Here is a 23,682-nt window from a genome sequence, read left to right on the forward strand (position 1 = left end):
TGTGACTAGGGACGCTCTTTATGAAACTTTAAATCCCCTTTTAATATGGATAGAAAAAAAAACCAAAACAAACTATAACGTATTAATAATCCGCAACCCAACTAGCACCCTGCCTGACACAAGAGACTAGCGAGAGAATGGAGGTGATACAAATATTTATTGTACAGAAGTCAAATGTAACAACCGTTAATAATAACTAGTTTACTTTCTAATCATTTAATAATTTCTCTCTACAGTAATGATGTATAATCTTATTTTTACACCTGTTTAAACCCCATATAATAGACATGTATGAACAGTGATATAAGAGTACAATGACAGCATTGCTCGCTCCCTATAGCAGGATAAAGCAGGATCTGCCCTTGTAGGACTTTTCCTGCCCTTGTAGGACTTTTCCTACATGTAGATGTAACAGCCGTGTTGTAAGGCAGAAAGATTTCTTACTGCAGCTTTTCCATGTTTATGAACATATAATCAACTTGTGAAAAACATAAACTTGGAGAACGCTGCGAGTGATCGTTATGAAGTGCAGTCATCTTATATGGAAATGATGATGCGGTGGACATCGGAGGAGATTCCTACAGGGCTTCATGGCCACCAGTAAGTTTATGGAACAACTCTTCGTTGAGGCCTTTCAGACCACCATCTTTTGCCCGTGTAGACATGAAGATGTAGCCGCCTATGTATTCGTGGACAACTTTGCATGAAGCAGAAACACATGTGAAGGCCACGTTAATGTTCTCAGTGAATTCAATGGACACCTGAAATATAAACCAGGAAGGAGAAAAAAAATATAAGGTTTTACCTAAATAGGTGGCAAAATTACCGGTAAAGCTGCAATACCCCCCACCCCGTCATGTAGAACAAATCCAAACAGCCACTTCCCTGAAGTTTGCTACTAAATCGTATTTAAGGGAGTCTGTAACCCCCGAAATGCACTTTTAACGAGCCCATACACTAATGTAGGGGACTTAGCATCTATAAAAATCATACTTGCACCATTCCTGTTACTGGTACAACGCCTTTAATTCAAGTGCAAATTAGGGGTCTTCGGTGCACCCCTGGCATGACCGAGAGCCACCATTATGCTCCCTCATTTTGCACATTGTACTATGTGTACACCTGCAATGACACTGTGTGCGCGGCTGGCCTCAGGCAGTGTCGGTGCGCATGTGCACACACTCTGGCTTAGTTCAGGCAGTGATCTCTCCGGGAAGCAAGCGGTGTCAAGCAGAGGCAGTCCACAACGTGCAAAATGAGGTGTAATGATGACCTGAGCTCTTGGCCACATGAGGGGTGCACCGAAGCCCCCTACTTTGCATTTGAATTAAGTCATTTTCTCAGGCACTGTACTACTAACCGGTACAATGCTGGTATGATTTGGATAGGGAATATGTCCCTTATATAATGGCATGGCTTATTTAAATTGCATTTTTGGGGATGACAGATTCCCCTAAATTGGCTGCTAGGTTTTAATAGGTCTGCGGTATTTGCCCATATCAGAGGATAACATACACTTCCCCTACGGCCAGTGTATATCACATCCATCCATCTCATCTAACACTGCCCTTTTACCTGTCGGATATCCCAGTTTACGTTCCACTGCTTCATGTTACTGTACATCCAGGTTTTCACCACGTCTCCAACATTTAGGTCTATTCTGATTAATCGGTTGCTGGCAATGCCCAATATCTCGTCCCGACGAGCCCCTTTAAACCTAGGGATTGGTATGGAAGAAATACATGGATGAAAGTGAATGATCCAACTGTCCAGACATAAAATAGCCAAAATCATCACATATGGTGTAAGTAGATGGGGCGTGGGAAGAGTGGATTGTCACTTAAGATTAATTTCATTTTCTTTTATTTTGGTGTTCTTTTGCTCCAAATTCTTTAAAACAGGCACTCGCGGCTCGTTAACTTTATGCTAAATCAAAAATGCTCTTTTTTTTCTTTTACTTTTTTGTGCCCTTTTACAGCAAAAAGTTGTACGTTCCATTCAAAGGTTACATTACACAAATTATGCAAAAATTCCAGGCATACGGTACATAAAAATCACTCCAGGGGGAAGACTGGAGTACAGTTGTTGCAAAAATAGGTAATAAATAAGCTGTAAACATATTGAACCTCCAAATCCTGATCCAAATCCACAATGACAAACATAAAAAAGCCAAACAAGCAAAGACATAAAAAATATATTTTTTAAATAAAGGCACAAATGAATAAAAATAATAAGGCGTGAGAAACAAGAAAAAACAACAAAAACTAGACGAAAAATGGTGCAAATGCAATAGTGAATGGGGTTTTGTATGTGTTTGTGTGAACTATTCCTATTTTCTATCAGACCAGCCTTGGTTCCGGGTGGGCTCGAACTGAACCAGAGGGGGACATGTGAACTCTCCAGTGGGCCCCTGTGCAGAAGTTGGCCCCTAGAAACAACCCGAAGTAAGGACAAGCAGAATAATACTAAAAAGAAAGTGAGCGCACCCCTTCTCCATCCATTCTTCTCAGCTTCTCCTCTCTATACCTTGCTGTCCACTGATCGGACTGCACGTCCAACAAGAATTTCGGCGACACTGTAGTTGCTTCCTATAGAACTGATGATGCTGTTATACCTGATAAATCACTAACCTTACGAGGAAGTAGGAGACTCCGAAATCTGGAAGAGATTGCCAGTCCTGTATAAAGCGCAGTTTGGCCTCCATAAGTGTAATCTGGGCAATATTCTGGTAGGCCTCCAGTATACGAGGCGACAGCTAAAAAAGAGTCATATAAAGCTAAATTCAGGAATCCTTTAGTTGGAAGGTGGTGAAAACTAGATCTAGAAAGTAAGAGGATGTGCACACAATGTTTTTTTTAGACATTTGTTTGAGTGCGCCTGCTTAAAAAAAACCCATCAAATATCGCTTCAAAAACTCTGAGGCTATGTGCACATGCTGCGGAATGGTGTGCGGAGTTTTCCACGCTGATTTTGGTAAATCCGCAGGTAAACCGCACTGTGGATTTTTCGCGGATTCCACCTGCGGTTTTTCACCTGCGGATTCCTATTGAGGAGCAGGTGTAAACCACTGTGGAATCCGCACAAAGAGTTGACATGCTGCGGAATATAAACCGCTGCGTTTCTGTGCGTTTTTATCCGCAGCATGTGCACTGCGGATTCTGTTTTCCATAGGTTTACATGGTACTATAAACCGCATGGAAAACTGCTGCGGATCCGCAGAAAAATCCACAGCGTTGTGCACATATCCTAAAGGGAACTTGTCATCAAGTTTTCCCCCATATAAAGTATGGCCACCACCATTAGGACCTTTCTGCGGCATACTGGAATGATGTAAAGAATGCTTCAAGAAAAAAAACCTCTTCCAAAATGCTCTTCGAGGCCTCTTCAGAAAACAATTCAGGGTATTAAAAATTCCACCCAAAATGAGAGTTTCCTGAAGTTGTTTGCACTAGTAGGGTCTGATCACATGGAGCTTTTAGAAAAGGAAGTCTCCAAAAACCACGCGTTTCAATTGGGTTATGTTCCCGTTGCTCCACAAAAAATGAACTATGCACAACACATTGCCGTCCCGCATGTTCCGCCTTTTGTTACTTGTTTTAACATCTACAGGGTGCAAAAAAACAAGAAGCGGTTAAATTAAGTAAAATGTTCATTTTCGGGGTGGCTTTGTTTGGAAGCCATCCTAGAAAAAAGCCGCCGCCAGCAGAGCCACATCAGCAAAAAAAGCGACTTTGTGAAAGAAAACTATTGGATAAAACACGTTGTGCGCACACACCCTTGAAGAGTTTCTGCTCCAAAAACGCCTACCTAAAAACATAACCTTTTTTTTTACCTCCTCAAAAACCTTATTGTGCGACTACCCAAATATCTAACCAGATGACGGACTGTAACGCCTCACCTGCTTAAGTTTGAGCTTTTTCTGGTATCTTGGTGATACCAAGGCCAGCATGTTGATGGACTCCGCGGCTGAGGCTGAAGTTTGAGGTTTGGATTTCTGGAGAGTGAGGAAGGATAGTATGCTTTGCACTTCTCCATCATAAGAGGAGTCACCCATGGTGCGTCCTTTCGCTGCCAATCGACAACCAGCCATCCAGCGGGCATATTGCTGCTCCTAAAGACCAGTTGATATATTGTATTAGTTCTGTTTTTTGGTTCCTGGACGCAGTGATTTCTTGGACCTGATGGATACCTACATTTTCACAACGCAAGTAAACTTCATTCATTCCTTCTGGGGACGGGACTAGGAGCTTAATACAGAACTTCTGGGAAGCAATATTGACCTCTGGAATAACTTCACATCCTGGAAAAAAAAGGGTGAGGACATTTAATTTCCAGCAAAATTAGTGCAGTATCACTAGCGTTAGTGGACTGCTGGCACATGTACAGTAGTGTAGTACAATTATGGGTGGCTTCTAAACAACCCAGGGGATTATTGAAAGACCACGCTGTTTCCTACATCATCAGCCACAGGGACTCAAACATATTTTTTGAGGACCCCGAAGTCACTCGGTTAGCACCCGAGCATGCTCAGATAACACCTTATCCCAGCACGTTCACTCGTCACTAGTGGGCACCGATGCTAGAAGTGTGACGACACTGAGTAAGCCTGAGATCACATTTCACGCATTTGTCGTCTGTGATTTTTTTTTTTTTAAGTATTGAAATTGGATATTGTTACATTATTTTTATTTCACCACGTGTCAATTTCTGAATGTATCTTTGTTTTTCTTGCAGATATTACAATGGGTGCCCTAAATCTCTGCCATTATTTTGTTTCTGCAACGAGAAAAATGAAAATAAAACCTCATGAATAAGGGAATAAAATGTGCGCGGATTTTAGATGTAGTAACGCTGCTGTTTTTCAGTTTAGAAATCTGAATCTAAAATCCGCACCAAATGTAAGCAAAAAAGTGAAAGAGCTTCTTCCCCCCAAAAAAGACTGGTGCCCACCCCTAAAGGTATACATTCCAAGTCTCTGCTGTGCCGGGGGACCACAGGGCTACTTATGTGGATGGCAGAGAGTTAATTCTTGTACAGGTTTACAGGCAGCTTATGACAAGTGCAGGAAACAAAGCTTCATTTCCTATTTTTTGGAGGGTCACTTTATTACTATTAGTGATGCATACTGTATTGGCAGCAGAACCACTTTATATGATGGAGAGGAGTAGATGAAAGAAAGCCAGACTATGTCCCTGCATTGAGCACATGCTTTTGGCTATTATGATCCATTTTAGCATGTAAAATTTGGGTGGCTCAGTGGTTAGCACTGTACAGTGGCTCAGTGGTTAGCACTGCAGCCTTGGAGCTCTGGGGTCCTGGGTTCAAATCCCACCAAGGACAACATCTGCATGTTGTATGTTCTCCCCGTGTTTGCGTGGGTTTCCTCCGGGTTCTCCGGTTTCCTCCAACATTTCAGAGACATACTGATAGGGAATGTAGATTGTGAGCCCCAATGGGGACAGCGATGCTGATGATGTCTGTAAAGCGCCGTGGAATATGATAGCGATATATAACCAAAGCATAATTAATAAAATGACTATTAATCACCTTTTAGTGCTAGTAGGATCAATGGTTCCCCTCTGGCCTCTTCTTTGCTTTTATAACATGACACATTGGTTCCTTTCAGCATCACCCAATTCTGTTTGTAGCCTTTAAGAGTCATTTTCCGGGGCCTGAGGTCAATATTAAATAGTTAGTACTGTCCAAGCACCAAGTGTAAAGACAGGCGGTACGAGAAGAACAGAAGATGTCACCTGAAAACCTTCAGATACTCCTGCAGCTCAGGTTCAAGTTCAATTCCTTCCTAGCAAAGAGAAAGGTAGATGAAGATAAAAATGGTATATACCGTTATGTATACACTATGTTCCAAATTATTATGCAAATTACATTTTTCTCTGATTGTCCTAAATGGTTGGTGCAAATGACAGTCAGTCTAATAAAAGTCATCATCACCCGATAGAGTATACATCGAATTTTATTGAAGAAACCTCCCAATGATAACAGTATAATCTCCAAAATGAATAAAAACTCAAAATGCACTGTTCCAAATTATTAGGCACAGTAGAATTTCTAAACATTTGATCTGTTTTAAAGAACTGAAAATGCTCATTTGTTGAATTTGCAGTATGAGGAGGTCACATTCACTGAACAAAAAAGCTATTTTACTCCAAAACATCCTAACAGGCCAAGTTACATGTTAACATAGGAGCCCTTCTTTGATATCACCCTCACAATTCTTGCATCCATTGAACTTGTGAGTTTTTGGAGAGTTTCTGCTTGTATTTCTTTGCATGAAGTAAGAATCGCCTCCAGAGCTGCTGTTTTGATGTGAACTGCCTCCCACCCTCATAGATCTTTTGCTTGATGATAATCCAAAGGTTCTCTATAGGGTTGAGGTCAGGGGAAGATGGTGGCCACACCATGAGTTTATCTCCTTTTATGCCCATAGCAGCCAATGACTCAGATATATTCTTTGCAGCATGACAGCATGAGATAGTGCATTGTCATGCATGAAGATGCTTCTGCTCCTGAAGGCACGTTTCTGCTTTTTATACCATGGAAGAAAGTTGTCAGTCAGAAACTCTATACACTTTGCAGAGGTCATTTTCACACCTTCAGGAACCTTAAAGGGCCCTACCAGCTGTTCTGGACCAAAACATGACTGTTCAACCTCCTTGCTGACGTCGCAGCCTTGTTGGGACATGGTGACCATCCACCAACCATCCACTACTCCATCCATCTGGACCATCCAGGGTTGCTCGACACTCATCAGTAAACAAGACTGCTTGAAAAATAGTCTTCATGTATGTCTGGGCCCACTGCAACCATTTCTGCTTGTGATCACTGTTTAGGGGTGGCCGAATAGTAGGTTTATGCACCAAAGCAAGCCTTTGAAGGATCCTACACCTTGAGGTTTGAGGGACCCCAGAGGCACCAGCAACTTCAAATAACTTTTTGCTGCTTTGTAATGGTATTTTGGCAGCTGCTTTCTTAATTCAATGAATTTGTCTGGCAGAAACCTTCCTCAATATGCCTTTATCTGCATGAACTCTGTTTCAGTCATAAATCTCTTCATAGTATGATGATCACTCCTAAGTTTTCGTGAAATGTCTAATGTTTTCAAACCTTGTCCAAGGCATTGCACTATTTAACACTTTTCAGCAGCAAAGAGATCCTTTTTATTTCCCATATTTCTTGAAACCTGTGGCCTGCTTAATAATGTGGAACATCATTTTTAAGTAGTTTTCCTTTAATTAGAATCACCTGGAAAACTAATTATCACATGTATTTAAGATTGATTTCAGTGATCCATTGAGCCCTGAGACACAATACCATCCATGAGTTTATTTGAAAAACAAAATGATTAAATCTTTATGACACTTAAATCCAATTTGCATAATAATTTGGAACACAGTGTATAGTGGTAAATAACTGATATCATATAACCCAGGAATCATGAAATTCTCAGATTAAAGGATATGGATATTTTCGGGGGCAATTTTTTATACTTGAGACATTTATTTTTGGCAAAAAATAATTTTTGCAATTGAGTTTATTAAAAATTGTTAACTGTAATCCTTCTATAGCTTCTGTGTTACACTGTCTATTGCTGGCTGCAGAATGAGTAAACTGAGAATACGACAGTGAACTCATTCTGATTTTTCTTATTTAGAGCTCTTCTCAGCTGATTTATGACCACATAAAAGTTTGACTGATGTTCGCGGTGATAAATCAGCTGAGAAGAGCTCAGAAGAAGGAAGATAAGAGTTATCAGCTCACTGACAGATTCTCAGTTAACATATTCTGCAGTCAGCAATAGAAAGTGCAGTACAATTTTTTTTTTATGAAAAATTAATTTTAGCCAAAACTACATGCATTTAAGTAAAAAATTGGAACAAAGGTGGCAAATATGGTGATGGTCAGTGGCATAGTGCCTGCCATACCAGAGCCTCGCTGGGAGTAGATGCTTCTAATTTTACTTCCAGATGTGACAGCGCCTCGTCCAGGTCCTGGAGAGCAGGGTCTTGGGGCAAAAGCATTGGATCCGAGGTTACAGACAGTTTATTCACATGGTACTAGAAAAAAAAACAGAGAAGAAAATGCACATTGTTATTGATTTCATCACCTGAAATCCATCAGTACAGAGGTCAATATAAGGCCGGGGTCACACTAGAGAGTTTTACGGACACATGAGAGGCGCAAAAACTACGCATTGCACACGGACCAATGATTCTCTATGGGGCAGCTCCTATCTGCCGTACATTTCACATCTGTGTTTCACGTGCGTAGAAAATCGCAGCATGCAGTGTTTGTCAGCGTATTGTGCAAAAAATGCGCCAATGAAAGTCTATGGGGGCGAGAAAAATACGGATAACACAATGACCATTGCAAGAAATACGCACCAGTGCTCTATAGAAAAGCCGGCAATTCAGTGCGGTGTACAGTAAAATCACACTGACAGGTTAGAATAGAATAGCTAAAATAAATGTCTACAGATAGTATAGGTGTGTATATATATATATGTCATTGAGACACACACATATATATATATTTATATTTAATACAACAATTAATAATTCAATTGCCGGCTTTTGCTCTCTCCTTCACAAACCCGACAGGATATGAGTCATGGTTTACATACAGTAAACCATCTCATATCCCTTTTTTTTTTTGCATACTCCTCGCTAATAAGGAGATAGCAAAAGCCGGCAATTGAATTATCGGCTTTTCTGCTATCTAGCGATGTATTAAGTATAAATATATATATGCGTCTCAATGATATATATCTACTATATAATTGTCTAAGGGTCACTTCCGTCTTTCTGTCTGTCTGTCGCGGATATTCATTGGTCACTGCCTCTGTCTGTCATGGAAGCCAAGTCGCTGATTGGTTGTGGCAAAACGCCCACGACCATTGCCACAACCAATCAGCGACGCGCACAGTCCGGAAGAAAATGGCCGCTCTCACTGCCCGGCGCCCGCATACACCCCTCCGGTCATCGCTCACACATTGTTAATGCCGGCGGTAACGGACCTCGTTATGGCACGGGTAACGCACTCCGTTACCGCTGCTATTAACCGTGTGTGACCACGTTTTTTACTATTGACGCAGCCTAGGCAGCGTCAATAGTAAAAACATCTAATGTTAAAAAAAATAAAAAAAATAAAAAATTATTACGGTATATACTCACCTACGCCGCCTTTCCCGCTCTTCGCGATGCAAGCGCCACGTTTAGGTGGCAAGGATGGTCTGGCAGAAGGACCTGCCATGACGTCACGGTCAAGTGACCGCGACGTCATCACAAGGCCTGCGCGGAAAGGACCTGCCGTGATGCCACGGTCATGTGACCGCTACACAGTCATGTGACCGCGACGTCATCACAGGTCCTGCGCGACAAGGACCTGTTGTGACGTCACGGTCATGTGACCGCAACACGGTCACGTGACCGCGACGTCATCACACCCTGGGACCGGAAGCTGCCGCCTGCACCCCACACAGGCGACAGAGCTACAACGCGCCTGCGGAAGGTGAGTATATGTTTATTTTTTATTTTTTTAACCTGTGTCATACGTGGCTGGGCAATATACTATGTAGCTGGGCAATATACTACGTCGCTGGGCAATATACTACATGCCTCTGTGCTGTATACTACAGCGGCTCTGTGCTGTATACTACGTCACTGGGCAATATACAATGTAACTGGGCAATATACTACGTGGCTGGGCAATATACTACGTCACTGGGCAATATACTACGTGGCTCTGTGCTGTATACTACGTAACTGGGCAATATACTACGTGGACATACATATTCTAGAATACCCGATGCGTTAGAATTGGGCCACCATCTAGTATATACACTATGTTCCAAATTATTATGCAAATGACATTTTTCTCTGATTGTCCTAAATGGTTGGTGCATCACCCGATAGAGTATAATAAAAGTCATTCTAATAAAAGTCATCACCCGATAGAGTATACATCGAATTTTATTGAAGAAACCTCCCAATGATAACAGTATAATCTCCAAAATGAATAAAAACTCAAAATGCACTGTTCCAAATTATTAGGCACAGTAGAATTTCTAAACATTTGATCTGTTTTAAAGAACTGAAAATGCTCATTTGTTGAATTTGCAACATTAAGAGGTCACATTCACTGAACAAAAAAGCTATTAAACTCCAAAACATCCTAACAGGCCAAGTTACATGTTAACATAGGAGCCCTTCTTTGATATCATCCTCACAATTCTTGCATCCATTGAACTTGTGAGTTTTTGGAGAGTTTCTGCTTGTATTTCTTTGCATGAAGTAAGAATCGCCTCCAGAGCTGCTGTTTTGATGTGAACTGCCTCCCACCCTCATAGATCTTTTGCTTGATGATAATCCAAAGGTTCTCTATAGGGTTGAGGTCAGGGGAAGATGGTGGCCACACTATGAGTTTATCTCCTTTTATGCCCATAGCAGACAATGACTCAGATATATTCTTTGCAGCATGACAGCATGAGATAGTGCATTGTCATGCGTGAAGATGCTTCTGCTCCTGAAGGCACGTTTCTGCTTTTTATACCATGGAAGAAAGTTGTCAGTCAGAAACTCTATACACTTTGCAGAGGTCATTTTCACACCTTCAGGAACCTTAAAGGGCCCTACCAGCTGTTCTGGACCAAAACATAACTCTTCAACCTCCTTGCTGACGTCGCAGCCTTGTTGGGACATGGTGACCATCCACCAACCATCCACTACTCCATCCATCTGGACCATCCAGGGTTGCTCGACACTCATCAGTAAACAAGACTGCTTGAAAAATAGTCTTCATGTATGTCTGGGCCCACTGCAACCATTTCTGCTTGTGATCACTGTTTAGGGGTGGCCAAATAGTAGGTTTATGCACCAAAGCAAGCCTTTGAAGGATCCTACACCTTGAGGTTTGAGGGACCCCAGAGGCACCAGCAACTTCAAATAACTTTTTGCTGCTTTGTAATGGTATTTTGGCAGCTGCTCTCTTAATTCAATGAATTTGTCTGGCAGAAACCTTCCTCAATATGCCTTTATCTGCATGAACTCTGTTTCAGTCATAAATCTCTTCATAGTATGATGATCACTCCTAAGTTTTCGTGAAATATCTAATGTTTTCAAACCTTGTCCAAGGCATTGCACTATTTAACACTTTTCAGCAGCAGAGAGATCCTTTTTATTTCCCATATTGCTTGAAACCTGTGGCCTGCTTAATAATTTGGAACATCATTTTTAAGTAGTTTTCCTTTAATTAGAATCACCTGGAAAACTAATTATCACATGTATTTAAGATTGATTTCAGTGATCCATTGAGCCCTGAGACACAATACCATCCATGAGTTTATTTGAAAAACAAAACGATTAAATCTTTATGACACTTAAATCCAATTTGCATAATAATTTGGAACACAGTGTATATATAGACTGTATATATGTTTTCACGAATATTTGAGCCCATGGATCCATTATATGTCCATTTTGCAAGGTTGCGAGAAAAAAACGCAAAACGGATTACATACGGAGGATGACATGCGTAAAATACGCAGACACACCCTGCCTACGGATGACATAAGGATCACTGTTTTGGGATCATTTCTGCGTATTACACATGTAAAAAATGGACCGTATTTCCCTACGCTGAGTGTGACGCCAGCCTTATGCGTCCTAACTATAGAGGACATCAACATGGAAATCAGCAACGTAACAAAATACTCTTTACCAAAGAAGCTGGGGGCGCAGGCACAGCCAAAAGTCTGGGTTCAGCAAATGTCTCATATGCAACATAGATCCTAACTTTTTATCTCTTTTTTTATCTCCATTTACTTCCCTTGCTACTAAACAAATCACTGTGAGGCCATGTGCACACGTTCAGTATTTTTCGCGTTTTTTTCCGCGTTTTTTCGCTATAAAAATGTGATAAAAACGCGAAAAAAACGCTTACATATGCCTCCTATTATTTACAGTGTATTCTGCACTTCTTGTGCAAATGTTGCATTTTTTTCCGCGAAAAAATCGCATTGCGGAAAAAAAAAGCAACATGTTCATTAAATTTGCGGAATTGCGGGGATTCCGCACAACTAGGAGTGCATTGATCTGCTTACTTTCCGCATGTGGCTATGCCCACCATGCGGGAAGTAAGCAGATCATGTGCGGTTGGTACCCAGGGTGGAGGAGAGGAGACTCTCCTCCACGGACTGGGCACCATATAATTGGTAAACAAAAAAAGAATTAAAATAAAAAATAGTCATATACTCACCTTCGATGGCCCCCGCAGTCTTCCCGCCTCTCCGGTGCATGTCGCGGCTTCCGTTCCTATAGCTGGTTTCTGTGAAGGACCTGCGATTGGTCGCGTGACCGCAGGGGCGTAGCTAGAGCTTTTGCCGCCCGGGGCTGTTCCCGAGTTTGGCGCCCCCCCCCCCAGAATGTATGCGATTTGCACACTTAGGCTACTTTCACACTAGCGTTAACTGCAATACGTCGCAAATGCGTCGTTTTGCCGAAAATACGCATCCAGCAAAAGTTCTTGCTGGATACGTTTTTTCGTCATAGACTAACATTAGCGACGCATTTGCGACGCATTGCCAAACGTCGCGTCCGTTTTGCGACGCTTGGGCGTGTGGTAGCGGACCGTCGTGAGAAAAAAAACGTTACATGTAACGTTTTTTGCTCACGATGGTCCGCTTTTTCCGACCGCGCATGCGCGGCCGGAACTCCGCCCCCACCTCCCCGCACCTCACAATGGGGCAGCGGATGCGTTGGAAAAATACATCCGCTGCCCCCGTTGTGCGGCGGAGACCACGCTAGCGTCGGGAACGTCGGCCCGACGCACAGCGACGGGTGTTGTGAATTTGGATTCTGGGCTCCCCCGGTGGCTACTGGTGGAATTGAACTGGTGTCTTCATCTTCTCTGTTCACCTGTTCCCATCAAGATGTGGGAGTCGCTATATAACCTTGCTGCTCTGTTAGTTGCTTGCCGGTCAACAATGTTATCAGAAGCCTCTCTGTGCTTGTTCCTGCTCCTAGACAACTACTAGATAAGTTGGACTCTTGTCCATGTTTGTTTTTGCATTTTGTTCCAGTTCACAGCTGTAGTTTCGTTACTGTGTCTGGAAAGCTCTTGTGAACGGGAATTGCCACTCTGGTGTTATGAGTTAATGCCAGAGTTTTAAAGTAATTTCTGGATGGTGTTTTTTGATAGGGTTTTCAGCTGACCATGAAAGTGTCCTTTCTGTCTTCTGCTATGTAGTAAGTGGACCTCAAATTTGCTAAACCTATTTTCATACTACGTTTGTTATTTCATCTCAACTCACCGCCAATACATGTGGGGGGCCTCTGTCTCCTTTCGGGGTATTTCTCTAGAGGTGAGCTAGGACTAATATTTTCCTCTGCTAGCTTTATTTAGTCCTCCGGCTGGGCTGGGCATCTAGAACCAACGTAGGCATGCTACCCGGCCACTGCTAGTTGTGCGTTAGGTTTAGTTCATGGTCAGCTTAGTTCCCATCTTCCAAGAGCTAGTTCCTATATATGCTCATGCTATGTTCTCTTGCCATTGAGATCATGACAGACGGGTCTTTCCCGACGCTAGTGTGAAAGTAGCCTTAGTCATGTACCGACGAGCTCCTCTCCCTTAAGCTCCCAATGTTCAGTAAAAACTGAGAGAAGCAGAAGAGAAGCTTGATGTTACAGGACCATGAGTATGAAAGCCGCATATGAGTGAAGTGTCCATGTGTCGACTACTGGAACCTGCAGAGCTGAATCCTGACATCGCAGCTTCTGAATTCTCACATCGAATGCACTGCATACTTTTAGGATTCTCCCTTGCCGGTGGACGGTCATGTCAGCACAAGTATGTGATTTGTATACTTCTGACCACATTCCGACTAGACGTGCCCGGCCTCGCTCAGTTCGTTTTCATTGAGTGAGGCCACACATGTCTAGTCAGCACGTGACTGCATGTATGTAAATCGCCGGCACGAGAGAATCCTGACAGTGTGCAGGGCGCACTGGGAGAATTCAGAAGTCTGCAGTCACAAAGAATGACTGCAGACTCATCACAAACCTGGACATCCCCTTTAATGCTCCTAACATAAATAAAAACATGAGTTAGTCAGTATCACACATAACCTTTACATCCAGGTACCTTATAGATGATGTCGTCTCTGGAGTCGTTCTCCTTCTTTTCTTCATCTTGTCCAGACCCCATGATGAGTTTTCTCATCCACAGCCGTCTCTGCAGACTTCCATCTTCTCCGCTCTTTTGCAGAAAATCTCCACATGACGCCCTTAAAGATACAAGTGTCATTATATTGCTCCTGAATAAAAAATTGACCCTCACTATATTGTCTGCATAAAATATGACCCCCACACTGTCCCTCTTATGGTACATGCTCTTCACACTGACCTCCCCTTTCTATACCGGACCCCTCTTCACACTGTCCTCTCACACTGAGTCCCCCCTATAGGGCCCAGTATTTAAACTGTACTCTCTCATCACACTCCCCCTCCTTGGTATCCTGTCCCCTCCTGGCTGTGCCCTTACACTGTCCCCCATGCTACGCATGCACACATCCCAACACCCTCACTCCCCGTACTCTGTCCACATAAGTTTTTCACATCGCTACTCATACTGTGTCCGCATACATTCCCCCGTTTGACCCCAAACTGTCTGCACCCATCCCCCCATACTGTTTCCTCATATATGCCCCCCCATCTCCCCCTTTGCTCTTCATTTTGTGTCCTTAGATCTCCCCGACACATTAAATCCCCCCATCCCCATGACAAATCTCCTCCCACACACATTCAATCCCCCATCTCCACTCCAATTCTCCCCACACACAATAAATACCCCCATCTCCACTCACATTAAATCTCCCCCTACAATAAATCCCCCCATCTCCACTCATATTAAATCTCCCCCCAACAATAAATCCCCCCTCCCTACTCACATTAAATCCCCCCCACAATAAATCCCCCCTCCCTACTCACATTAAATCTCCCCCCACAATAAATCCCATCTCCACCCATATTAAATATCCCCCATCCAATAATATATCCCACCATCCCCACTCACATTAAATCCCCCCACAATATATCCCCCATCCCCACTCACATTAAATCCCCCCCACAATATATGCCCCCCATCCCCACTCACAGTAAATCCCCCCATCCCCACTCACAGTAAATCCCCCCACAATATATCCCCCCCATTCCCACTCACAGTAAATCCCCCCACAATATATGCCCCCCATCCCCACTCACATAAAATCCCCCCCATTCCCACTCACAGTAAATCCCCCCACAATATATGCCCCCCATCCCCACTCACATAAAATCCCCCCCACAATATATCCCCCCCATCCCCACTCACAGTAAATCCCCCCACAATATATCCCCCCCCCCATCCCCACTCACAGTAAATCCCCCCCTGCACCTTCGGTGTCTTCAGCTCCACTGGAGCACTTAGCACCGCTCTGTGTCTCCTGCTCTGCTTCTGCCGCGCAGGTGAGTGACGTCAGCAGCGTGATCACATGACCTGATCACGTTGCTGGCGTCGCTCTGACCCGGCAGTCAGAGCTTCAATTGTACTCGCATCTCAGATGCAGTACAATTGAACACTGGGAGCCGGCGCGCCGCAGCTTCTCTGTGCCGGCTGTCAGCTTGACAGTCGGCACAGCGAACAGCTGACTCCCAGTGCGGGGGCGGCAGAATGCAGCCGCCGGGGGGGGACACTGCGGACCGCCGCTTTAGGCGGCCCGACTGCGCCCCCCTGCCGGCTGCGCCCGGCCGGGGCGCATGCCCCGGCTGCCCCCCCCCCCCCCCTAGATACGCCAGACTGACGACCTCACCCCCGCATTGTGCCGCCCGGGGCGGCCCGCACCCCCCGCACCCCCCTTCCTACGCCACTGCGTGACCGCTCATGTGACCGCTCACGTGACCGCGACGTCATCGAAGGTCCTGCACACACACACCATCTATAGGAACGGACACCGCTGAGGAGATCGGCTGTCTGCAGGTGAGTATAACCATTTTTTTAATTTTTTTTATTATTTTTAAACATTCTATCTTTTACTATTGATGCTGCATAGGCAGCATCTATAGTAAAAAGTTGGTCACACTTGTCAAACACTATGTTTGACAAGTGTGACCAACCTGTCAGTCAGTTTTCCAAGCGATGCTACAGATCGCTTGGAAAACTTTAGCATTCTGCAAGCTACTTTCACTTGCAAAATGCTAAAAAAACGCGAAAAAAAACGAAAAAAAAAATATGCGGATTTCTTGCAGAAAATTTCCGGTTTTCTTCAGGAAATTTCTGCAAGAAATCCTGACGTGTGCACATACCCTTGGGCCTCATTCAGACATCTGTTTTGTGTATACAAGCGCTATCTATGGTTTTCACGAGAAAAACGGATGGCACTTGGACCACACTCAGATCAAAATAATCTGTAGTTTTTTCTCACATGTGAGGCTGTCCTCATGAGGCTCCATTCACACATCGGTGTCTACTTTTATATCCGTGTACAACAGACCGTTTTTCTCTCGTGTGTCACCCGTTTTGTCTCCGTGTTGCAGCCAGATTTTTCCACATTTTAAAACCAAAAGGAAGTTGACTGTTGAGCTTTTACTTATCCATTAACAATGGATAGGAGAAAAATGGATGAAATTTGGATGCAACACAGAAGTACAAACTATATCTTCCATTTTTCATCCAAATGTAAAATCATCTGTACCCAGGTCTTTGATCAACTCCTTCCTTTCTGTGCCTGAAACGGGAACAAGGACTCTCCGATATTTTCTCTAGCCTGGCGTGCAAGTCCTCTGTACAGGTTCCTAATGCTCACTGGGAAAGTAGAAGGGGCTGACCTGAGCGGGGATCCAGGGGCGGACATACCAAGGTGCAGCCTGTGCAGCCACTTGGGGCCAAAGAAGTCAGGGGGTGACTACCACCTCCAAAGCGGGTGGAATTGCGCATTATGATGAACTGTTGGACTGAATGAGCCCATATATTGTACTTTCACTGGGGCCGTAAAATAGATGCTAAAATATTGTGGCATTATGGCCGAAACTGTAGAAGATTCAGGTTTTGCTGCCAAACTACAAATAAACAAGAACTAAAGAACTAATTCGCGGAGGGGCCTAATGGTACAGCGTTACGGCACAACATTACGGCACAGCGTTACAACACAACATTATGGTACATCGTTGCGGCACATAGTTGCGGCACAACGTTACGGAAAAGCATTATGGTACAGCGTTACGGCACAACAGTTGTGTGCTGTGTTTCAGGTAGATTTAAGGCTACTTTCACATTAGTGTCGTGCACTGCATGTCGCAATGCGACGTTGCGGCGCACCGACGCATACTGTGGAAGCGCCGCACAACGGGGCAGTGGATGTTGTTTTTCAGCGCATCCGCTGCCCCATTGTGAGGTGCGGGGAGGCGGGGGCGGAGTTCCAGCGGAAAAGACGGGCACGACGCACCAAAAAACGTTACAAGCAACGTTTTTTGGTGGCGACGGTCCGACGCAACCGTCGCACAATGGTTGCGACGTGTGGCAATGCGTCGCTAATGCAAGTCAATGGAGAAAAAACGCATCCTGCAAGCACTTTTGCAGGATGCGTTTTTTCTACAAAACGACGCATAGCAACGTGCAGTGCACAACGCTAGTGTGAAAGTAGCCTTACCATTCCCCCCAAAAAGCCACCGTCTACTCTGTATTCCATTTTTTACCTACCTAAATTCAATTTACTTTCTCGTCTTCAGATAATTTTTATTAGCTTGGCGATGAGCACTTATATCGTAAGGATGATTTGGAAACCTTAATGAAAGATGACTTAATTACCCGTAGAAAATTGCATCCTTAACTCCCAAGGGCACAATGGCAGTTATGTAGAATGTGAAGTATAAAGAGGAACATTTGCAGTTAATGAATGTCCTATTACTACCTTGGGAGGAATAGAACGAGAAACCTATTCAGCGTTTTGAATAATAAAGTAAACTGCAGCCATCGAGCTGTACAGAATATTAAAGAATAGAATGATATCACAGAACAGCTGCAAAAAGATACAAATCAGATGCTACCCCTGCAATCATACACTGAGGGGGTAACTATTGCAGGAAGTTTGACCAGAACACTGGGCCTGGAGAGGGTCTGCAGGGTCAGATGGCCACTCGTGACGGATCATCCCCATTTTCACTTTTGGTCTCATAGTAGGCTGTCATGCGTATAACTGTATTTCTGACCACTGTATGACTTGTATGCTACATGTTTTACAATTTTTTTCCTATGCAGAGTCTATTTCTAATTTTCAATAGTCTCTGAGCTGCTGGGTGGAGACAAGCTGCTATGCTGTCTCCTATACACAGCACACACAAAGAGATTTCTGATCGTCATTTTCTATAGTAGACAGACAGGATATTATTCAGTAACACTGAGCTGTGTTGTTGTGAATCCAGCACTGCAGTAAAGTAGATTTGCTAAGAGCTATTGCATGCCCTGCCTGTGTGGACACAAGCTTCTGTGATATCTCCTATAGAAGCTGCATGGATGATATTATTCAGTAGTACTGAGCTGTGTAGTTGTGAATCCAGCACTGCAGTGAAATACATCTGCTAAAGAGCTATTGCATGCCCTGCCTTTGTGGACACAAGCTGCTGTGATATCTTATATGCATAGCACAAGCAGAGAGTTGCATTCCCGATCTTCATTCTCTGTAGGACAGAGACAAAAGCAGCAGCAGCTGCATGGAGGATATTATACTGCAGCATTGAGCTGTGTGGCTGTGAATCAAGAACTGCCGTGAAATACATGTGCTGAAAGCTATAGCATGCTCTAGCTGTGTGGATGCAAGCTCTATGATGCCTCCTATACGCAGCACACACAGAGAGATGGATTCATGATCATTATTCTCTATAGCACACAGACAAAAGCAGCAGCAGGAAGGATATTATCCTGCAGCACTGAGCTGTGTGGCTGTGAATCCAGCACTGCAGTGAAATACATTTGAAAAAAGCTAGACATGCCGTGCCTGTGTCTGCCTGGTGTCGGGTTGTGCTCAGTGCTCCTTACTCCTCCGTCCACCATAGACACTTCACCGTGTTTTGATCAAGACAACATTTAGATGTTTTTCTTATTGAATGGTAAGTTCACTAAGCATGGGAGAAGAGAAGAGGTGGCTCATAGGTGGATAAAGAAGCTTATTTCTCTGATAAAGATATATTACAAAGTTTCTTATATTTTCACATACTATAGATTTAAGCAAAGCTTTTGTGACCATTGAAGGAAAAGACTGAAGACTGTGTAGTTTCTCTAGTCTGATAATAAAGCTCATCCACATTTGCATTATCAGGCTGCAATACCAGACACAACCAGTAGACAGGTGCGGCGCTGTTTCTACAAAAAGACAACCACAGCTGCGGTGCTGATTCCTAATCCTGGATTAAGTTGGATTCTCTGTGTCACATGGCAACACATAACATATTTTGTTTATCGAAAAAAAGTGATCACTAAATATCTTATACCTGCAGAGCAGCAAACGTCATCATCTCCTCTTCTGTGCACTCTGCTTCCTCTAAAAGAACCGCCCACCGCGCTTGTTCAAACAGCAGATTAATCCGTACGGCATCCATCTGAGATTAGAAATCATTAGTCTCCGCTTTGGGCCTCATTCAGACATAGGTTTTTTATATGTGTTCTTTGATTTACAAGGATGCTCACGTTTTCAGACGGAAGAAACAATTCATCATTTGCAATCGATTGAGGTCACGCTTCTTTGCACCAAATTCTACAAAGTGGCGCAAATGACTCACATATTTGGCGCAAGATCAAAAACGTTCTTGGTTTTTGTCTTTTACCGTTTTTTTATGACTTGTTAGCGCAAAAAAAGTCACAAATCATCTAAAAAGTCGCACTTTTGTCTTAAAAGGCACCAAACTAAAAATTCCAATGGAAACTTTACCCCAGACGGGAAGTGAATTGTGCCAAAAAAAAAAGTGACATTTGGTAAAAGTCGCATTTCATGAATCTGGGTTAAATGTCTGGATAGGCAAAGTAGTCAAAGGAAAAAAAAATCGAAAAAAGAACAACTTAAAAAAACTGCAAATTATTAGAGGATAAGGCGCTAATGCAAAAGCCACAAAATAAGGGAAAATTACCCAAGAAAACGGAAGAAATAGCAATGATGAATGAGTGTCCTAAAAAAAAAAATAATCAGAGACATCCATTTATTGATTTCTAGTCTTGGATCAAATGTGTCCATTCAAATCAGTGGTCAGAAAACACAGAAATGACGTTCGGGGGTCATCCAAGTGGTGTCTGATTTTCACAGGAGAATATTGAAATTTTTTTCTTTTTACATATTAAAAAAACAGATAATAAGGACCAAAAATGGATGAAAATCTGATCAATTTTTTCACATAGGAGAATAAGAAGGACCGTCTGAATGAGACCTTATTGTCTTTTCTGCATAGAACCGTGTCATCTCCATTCTTTTGGATAACATTATTACAGAATTACGTTATATTGTCTCTTTGTACCTTTGGCTCTAAGTCATGAAAAGTGTAATATTTAAACTGAAGCCATAGTCTGTCCCCTTCCTGGACTCCTTGCTGCATGAGAGACTTGGAGGAATCGAGCCACCTACGTAGAGAAGATGAGAAAACCTTAAATGAAGCTGCAAAGTATATGGGGTTCTATAGATAGATAACTGGAGCAGTAGAACATTGTTATGGTTCTCGATGAGTTAATTTATTCCACAGCTAAGAGGTGGTCACCTATCTGCTGGATAGGCTGAAAATTGGAAATCATGGAATATTTTTGGTTCCGTCAGATAGCGTCCTCAGAACAGCCATTACAGCTTCTTTTTCATTTTAGTCATTAAAGGCTATGTTCACATTCATACAGAATTTTTTTTATTGTTCATTAGTTTCTTAAATCCAAGTTGTGCAACTTTGTAAATAGTCTTCATGAAAAACGTAGTATGTTTTTGCTGCTGCAGTGTCTGACACAGAGTAGGGAGAGGTGAGCAGAAAGGACTCAGAACTTAGCAGGATCTGTGACAGATCGATGTATAACAAAAGTACTGAGCTAGATAAAGGATTTACAGACACTGCAGCAGCAAAAACGTACTACGTTTTTAATGAAGACTATTTACAAAGTTGCACAACTTGCTTTTAGGAAACTAATGAACAATAAAAAAAAATCCGTCTGAAGAGATAGCAGGAATGAGGTCTAAAAAGATCACAAGAATGGAGCGAGGGAAGGAAGCATGTACAGTCTCAGGGAGGGTAGAAAACAGGCTACAGAAAAGGAGGAATTTACACAAAGAAGTGAAGGTCTGTGCTAATACATGAAAGTAAGTGAACGCAACAGTACCTTGAATACAAACAGGTGTTAAGGAAACCCACAATCTCTTTGCAGATGTTGTCCTTGGTGGGATTTGAACCCAGGACCCCAGTGCTGCAAAGCAACAGTGCTAACCACTGAGCCACCATGCTGCCTATGTAGCTAATATGTTATATGTTGTAACTAACATATTTAATTACAACATAGGAAATTATGATCCAGTGAAACTAATGGGTTAAAGATTTTTTTGTGATTGTTAGGCATTTGAGGATCATCATCATTCAGTCTGACTCATTTACCTTATAACATATTTTTTGTATATCCAGTGCTTAAAGGGGTATTGCCATCTCCAAGATCCTATCCCAATATGTACTAGGTGTAATAATAATATTATCAAATACCTCCAATTAGAAATGTAGTATAGTTCTTCTGATTTGCTATGTCTCTTTCCTCATGTGTAGGCATTGCAGAACCTTAGGTATCCATGGTCACAACCACTAGCAGCTAGCTAACTGTCACTTTATCAGTGGATATAACCATGGATACCTAAGGTCCCGCAATGCCTGAACATGGGGTAAGTGACATAGAAAATCAGAAGAACTATACTACATTTCTAATTGGAGGTATTTGATAATATTATTATTATTACACCTATTACATACTGGGATAAGATCCTGGAGATGGGAATACCCCTATAAGTCATCTCCTGGTGTGTGAGAACCAATGCTCATTAAAGTGTCCTTCTAAGGCCAGCGTCACACTAGCGAGTTTTACGAACGTAAGAGCGCAGAAAATACGTCCGTAAAACTCGCCAAACAAACGGCACAATTATTCTCAATGGGGCTGCTCCTATCAGCCGTATATTACGGTTCAGTATTATACGGCTTTCTACGGCCGTACAAAATCGCAGCATGCTGCGTTTGTCAGCGTATTGCGCAAAAAAACGCCAATGAAAGTCTATGGGGGCGAGAAAAATACGGATTCCACACGGACCAGCAGTGTGACTTGCGAGAAATACGCAGCGGTGTTAGTGAAAAGCCGGTAATTCAATTGCCGGCTTTTCATTTCTCCTTCACAAACCCGACAGGATATGAGTCATGGTTTACATACAGTAAACCATCTCATATCCCCTTTTTTTTTGCATATTCCACACTACTAATGTTAGTAGTTTGTATGTGCAAAATTTGGGCGCTGTAGCTGCTAAAATAAAGGGTTAAATCGCGGAAAAAATTGGCGTGGGCTCCCGCGCAATTTTCTCCGCCAGAGTGGTAAAGCCAGTGACTGAGGGCAGATATTAATAGCCAGGAGAGGGTCCATGGTTATTGGCCCCCCCTGGCTACAAACATCTGCCCCCAGCCACCCCAGAAAAGGCACATCTGGAAGATGCGCCTATTCTGGCACTTGGCCACTCTCTTCCCACTCCCGTGTAGCGGTGGGATATGGGGTAATGAAGGGTTAATGCCACCTTGCTATTGTAAGGTGACATTAAGCCAGATTAATAATGGAGAGGCGTCAATTATGTCACCTATCCATTATTAATCCAATTGTCTGAAAGGGTTAAAAAAACACACACATTATTAAAAAATAATTTAATGAAATAAACACACAGGTTGTTTTAGTATTTTATTGCTCTCTCAATCCATCTCAAGACCCTCGCTTGGCAAAATAATAAACCCACAATATACATACCCTCTGATGAACCGTCACGTCCCACGAGGTAATCCATCTGAAGGGGTTAAAATATTTTACAAGCAGGAGCCCTGCTAATGCAGCTGTGCTCGTGCTTGTAAGCCCCGGCGAATGAAGGAAATGTAGGTCAATGACCTATAGTTACCTTCAGTCGCGGTGAGGCGCCCTCTGCTGGATGTCCTCATGAACTGCAGCCTGGGAACTTTTTCCCACGCTCTAGCTCATATGAGGACAACCTGCAGGGGGCGCCTCACCGCGACTGAAGGTAACTATAGGTCATTGACCTACATTTCCTTCATTCGCCGGGGCTTACAAGCACGAGCAAGGTGGCATTAACCCTTCATTACCCCATATCCCACCGCTACAGGGGAGTGGGAAGAGAGTGGCCAAGTGCCAGAATAGGCGCATCTTCCAGATGTGCCTTTTCTGGGGTGGCTGGGGGCAGATGTTTGTAGCCAGGGGGGCCAATAACCATGGACCCTCTCCTGGCTATTAATATCTGCCCTCAGTCACTGGCTTTACCACTCTGGCGGAGAAAATTGCGCGGGAGCCCACGCCAATTTTTTTCCGCCATTTAACCCTTTATTTTACAAGCTACAGCGCCCAAATTTTGCACATACACACTACTAACATTAG

The 23,682-nt window shown here is 43.2% G+C and overlaps 1 protein-coding gene across 3 annotated transcripts in view; it reads right to left on the bottom strand.

The window, feature by feature from the left end:
* Positions 1-138: 138 nt before the first annotated feature.
* FERMT3 (FERM domain containing kindlin 3) overlaps positions 139-23,682 on the bottom strand; it is a 36,423-nt gene continuing 12,879 nt past the window's right edge. For all 3 annotated transcript variants that reach the window (XM_077287608.1, XM_077287609.1, XM_077287610.1), the window contains exons 6-15: positions 20,550-20,652; positions 19,536-19,643; positions 7,944-8,075; positions 5,754-5,803; positions 5,548-5,672; positions 4,194-4,300; positions 3,899-4,111; positions 2,631-2,755; positions 1,576-1,717; positions 139-761 (exon numbers count right to left, since the gene is read on the bottom strand). In XM_077287608.1, coding sequence (XP_077143723.1) covers positions 579-761; positions 1,576-1,717; positions 2,631-2,755; positions 3,899-4,111; positions 4,194-4,300; positions 5,548-5,672; positions 5,754-5,803; positions 7,944-8,075; positions 19,536-19,643; positions 20,550-20,652 — 1,288 coding nt within the window. In that variant the 3' untranslated portion in view covers positions 139-578. The remainder of the gene's footprint in view (positions 762-1,575; positions 1,718-2,630; positions 2,756-3,898; positions 4,112-4,193; positions 4,301-5,547; positions 5,673-5,753; positions 5,804-7,943; positions 8,076-19,535; positions 19,644-20,549; positions 20,653-23,682) is intronic.

This window comes from Ranitomeya variabilis, chromosome 2 (assembly GCF_051348905.1).
Source record: "Ranitomeya variabilis isolate aRanVar5 chromosome 2, aRanVar5.hap1, whole genome shotgun sequence".
NCBI classification, from domain to species: Eukaryota; Metazoa; Chordata; class Amphibia; order Anura; family Dendrobatidae; genus Ranitomeya; species Ranitomeya variabilis.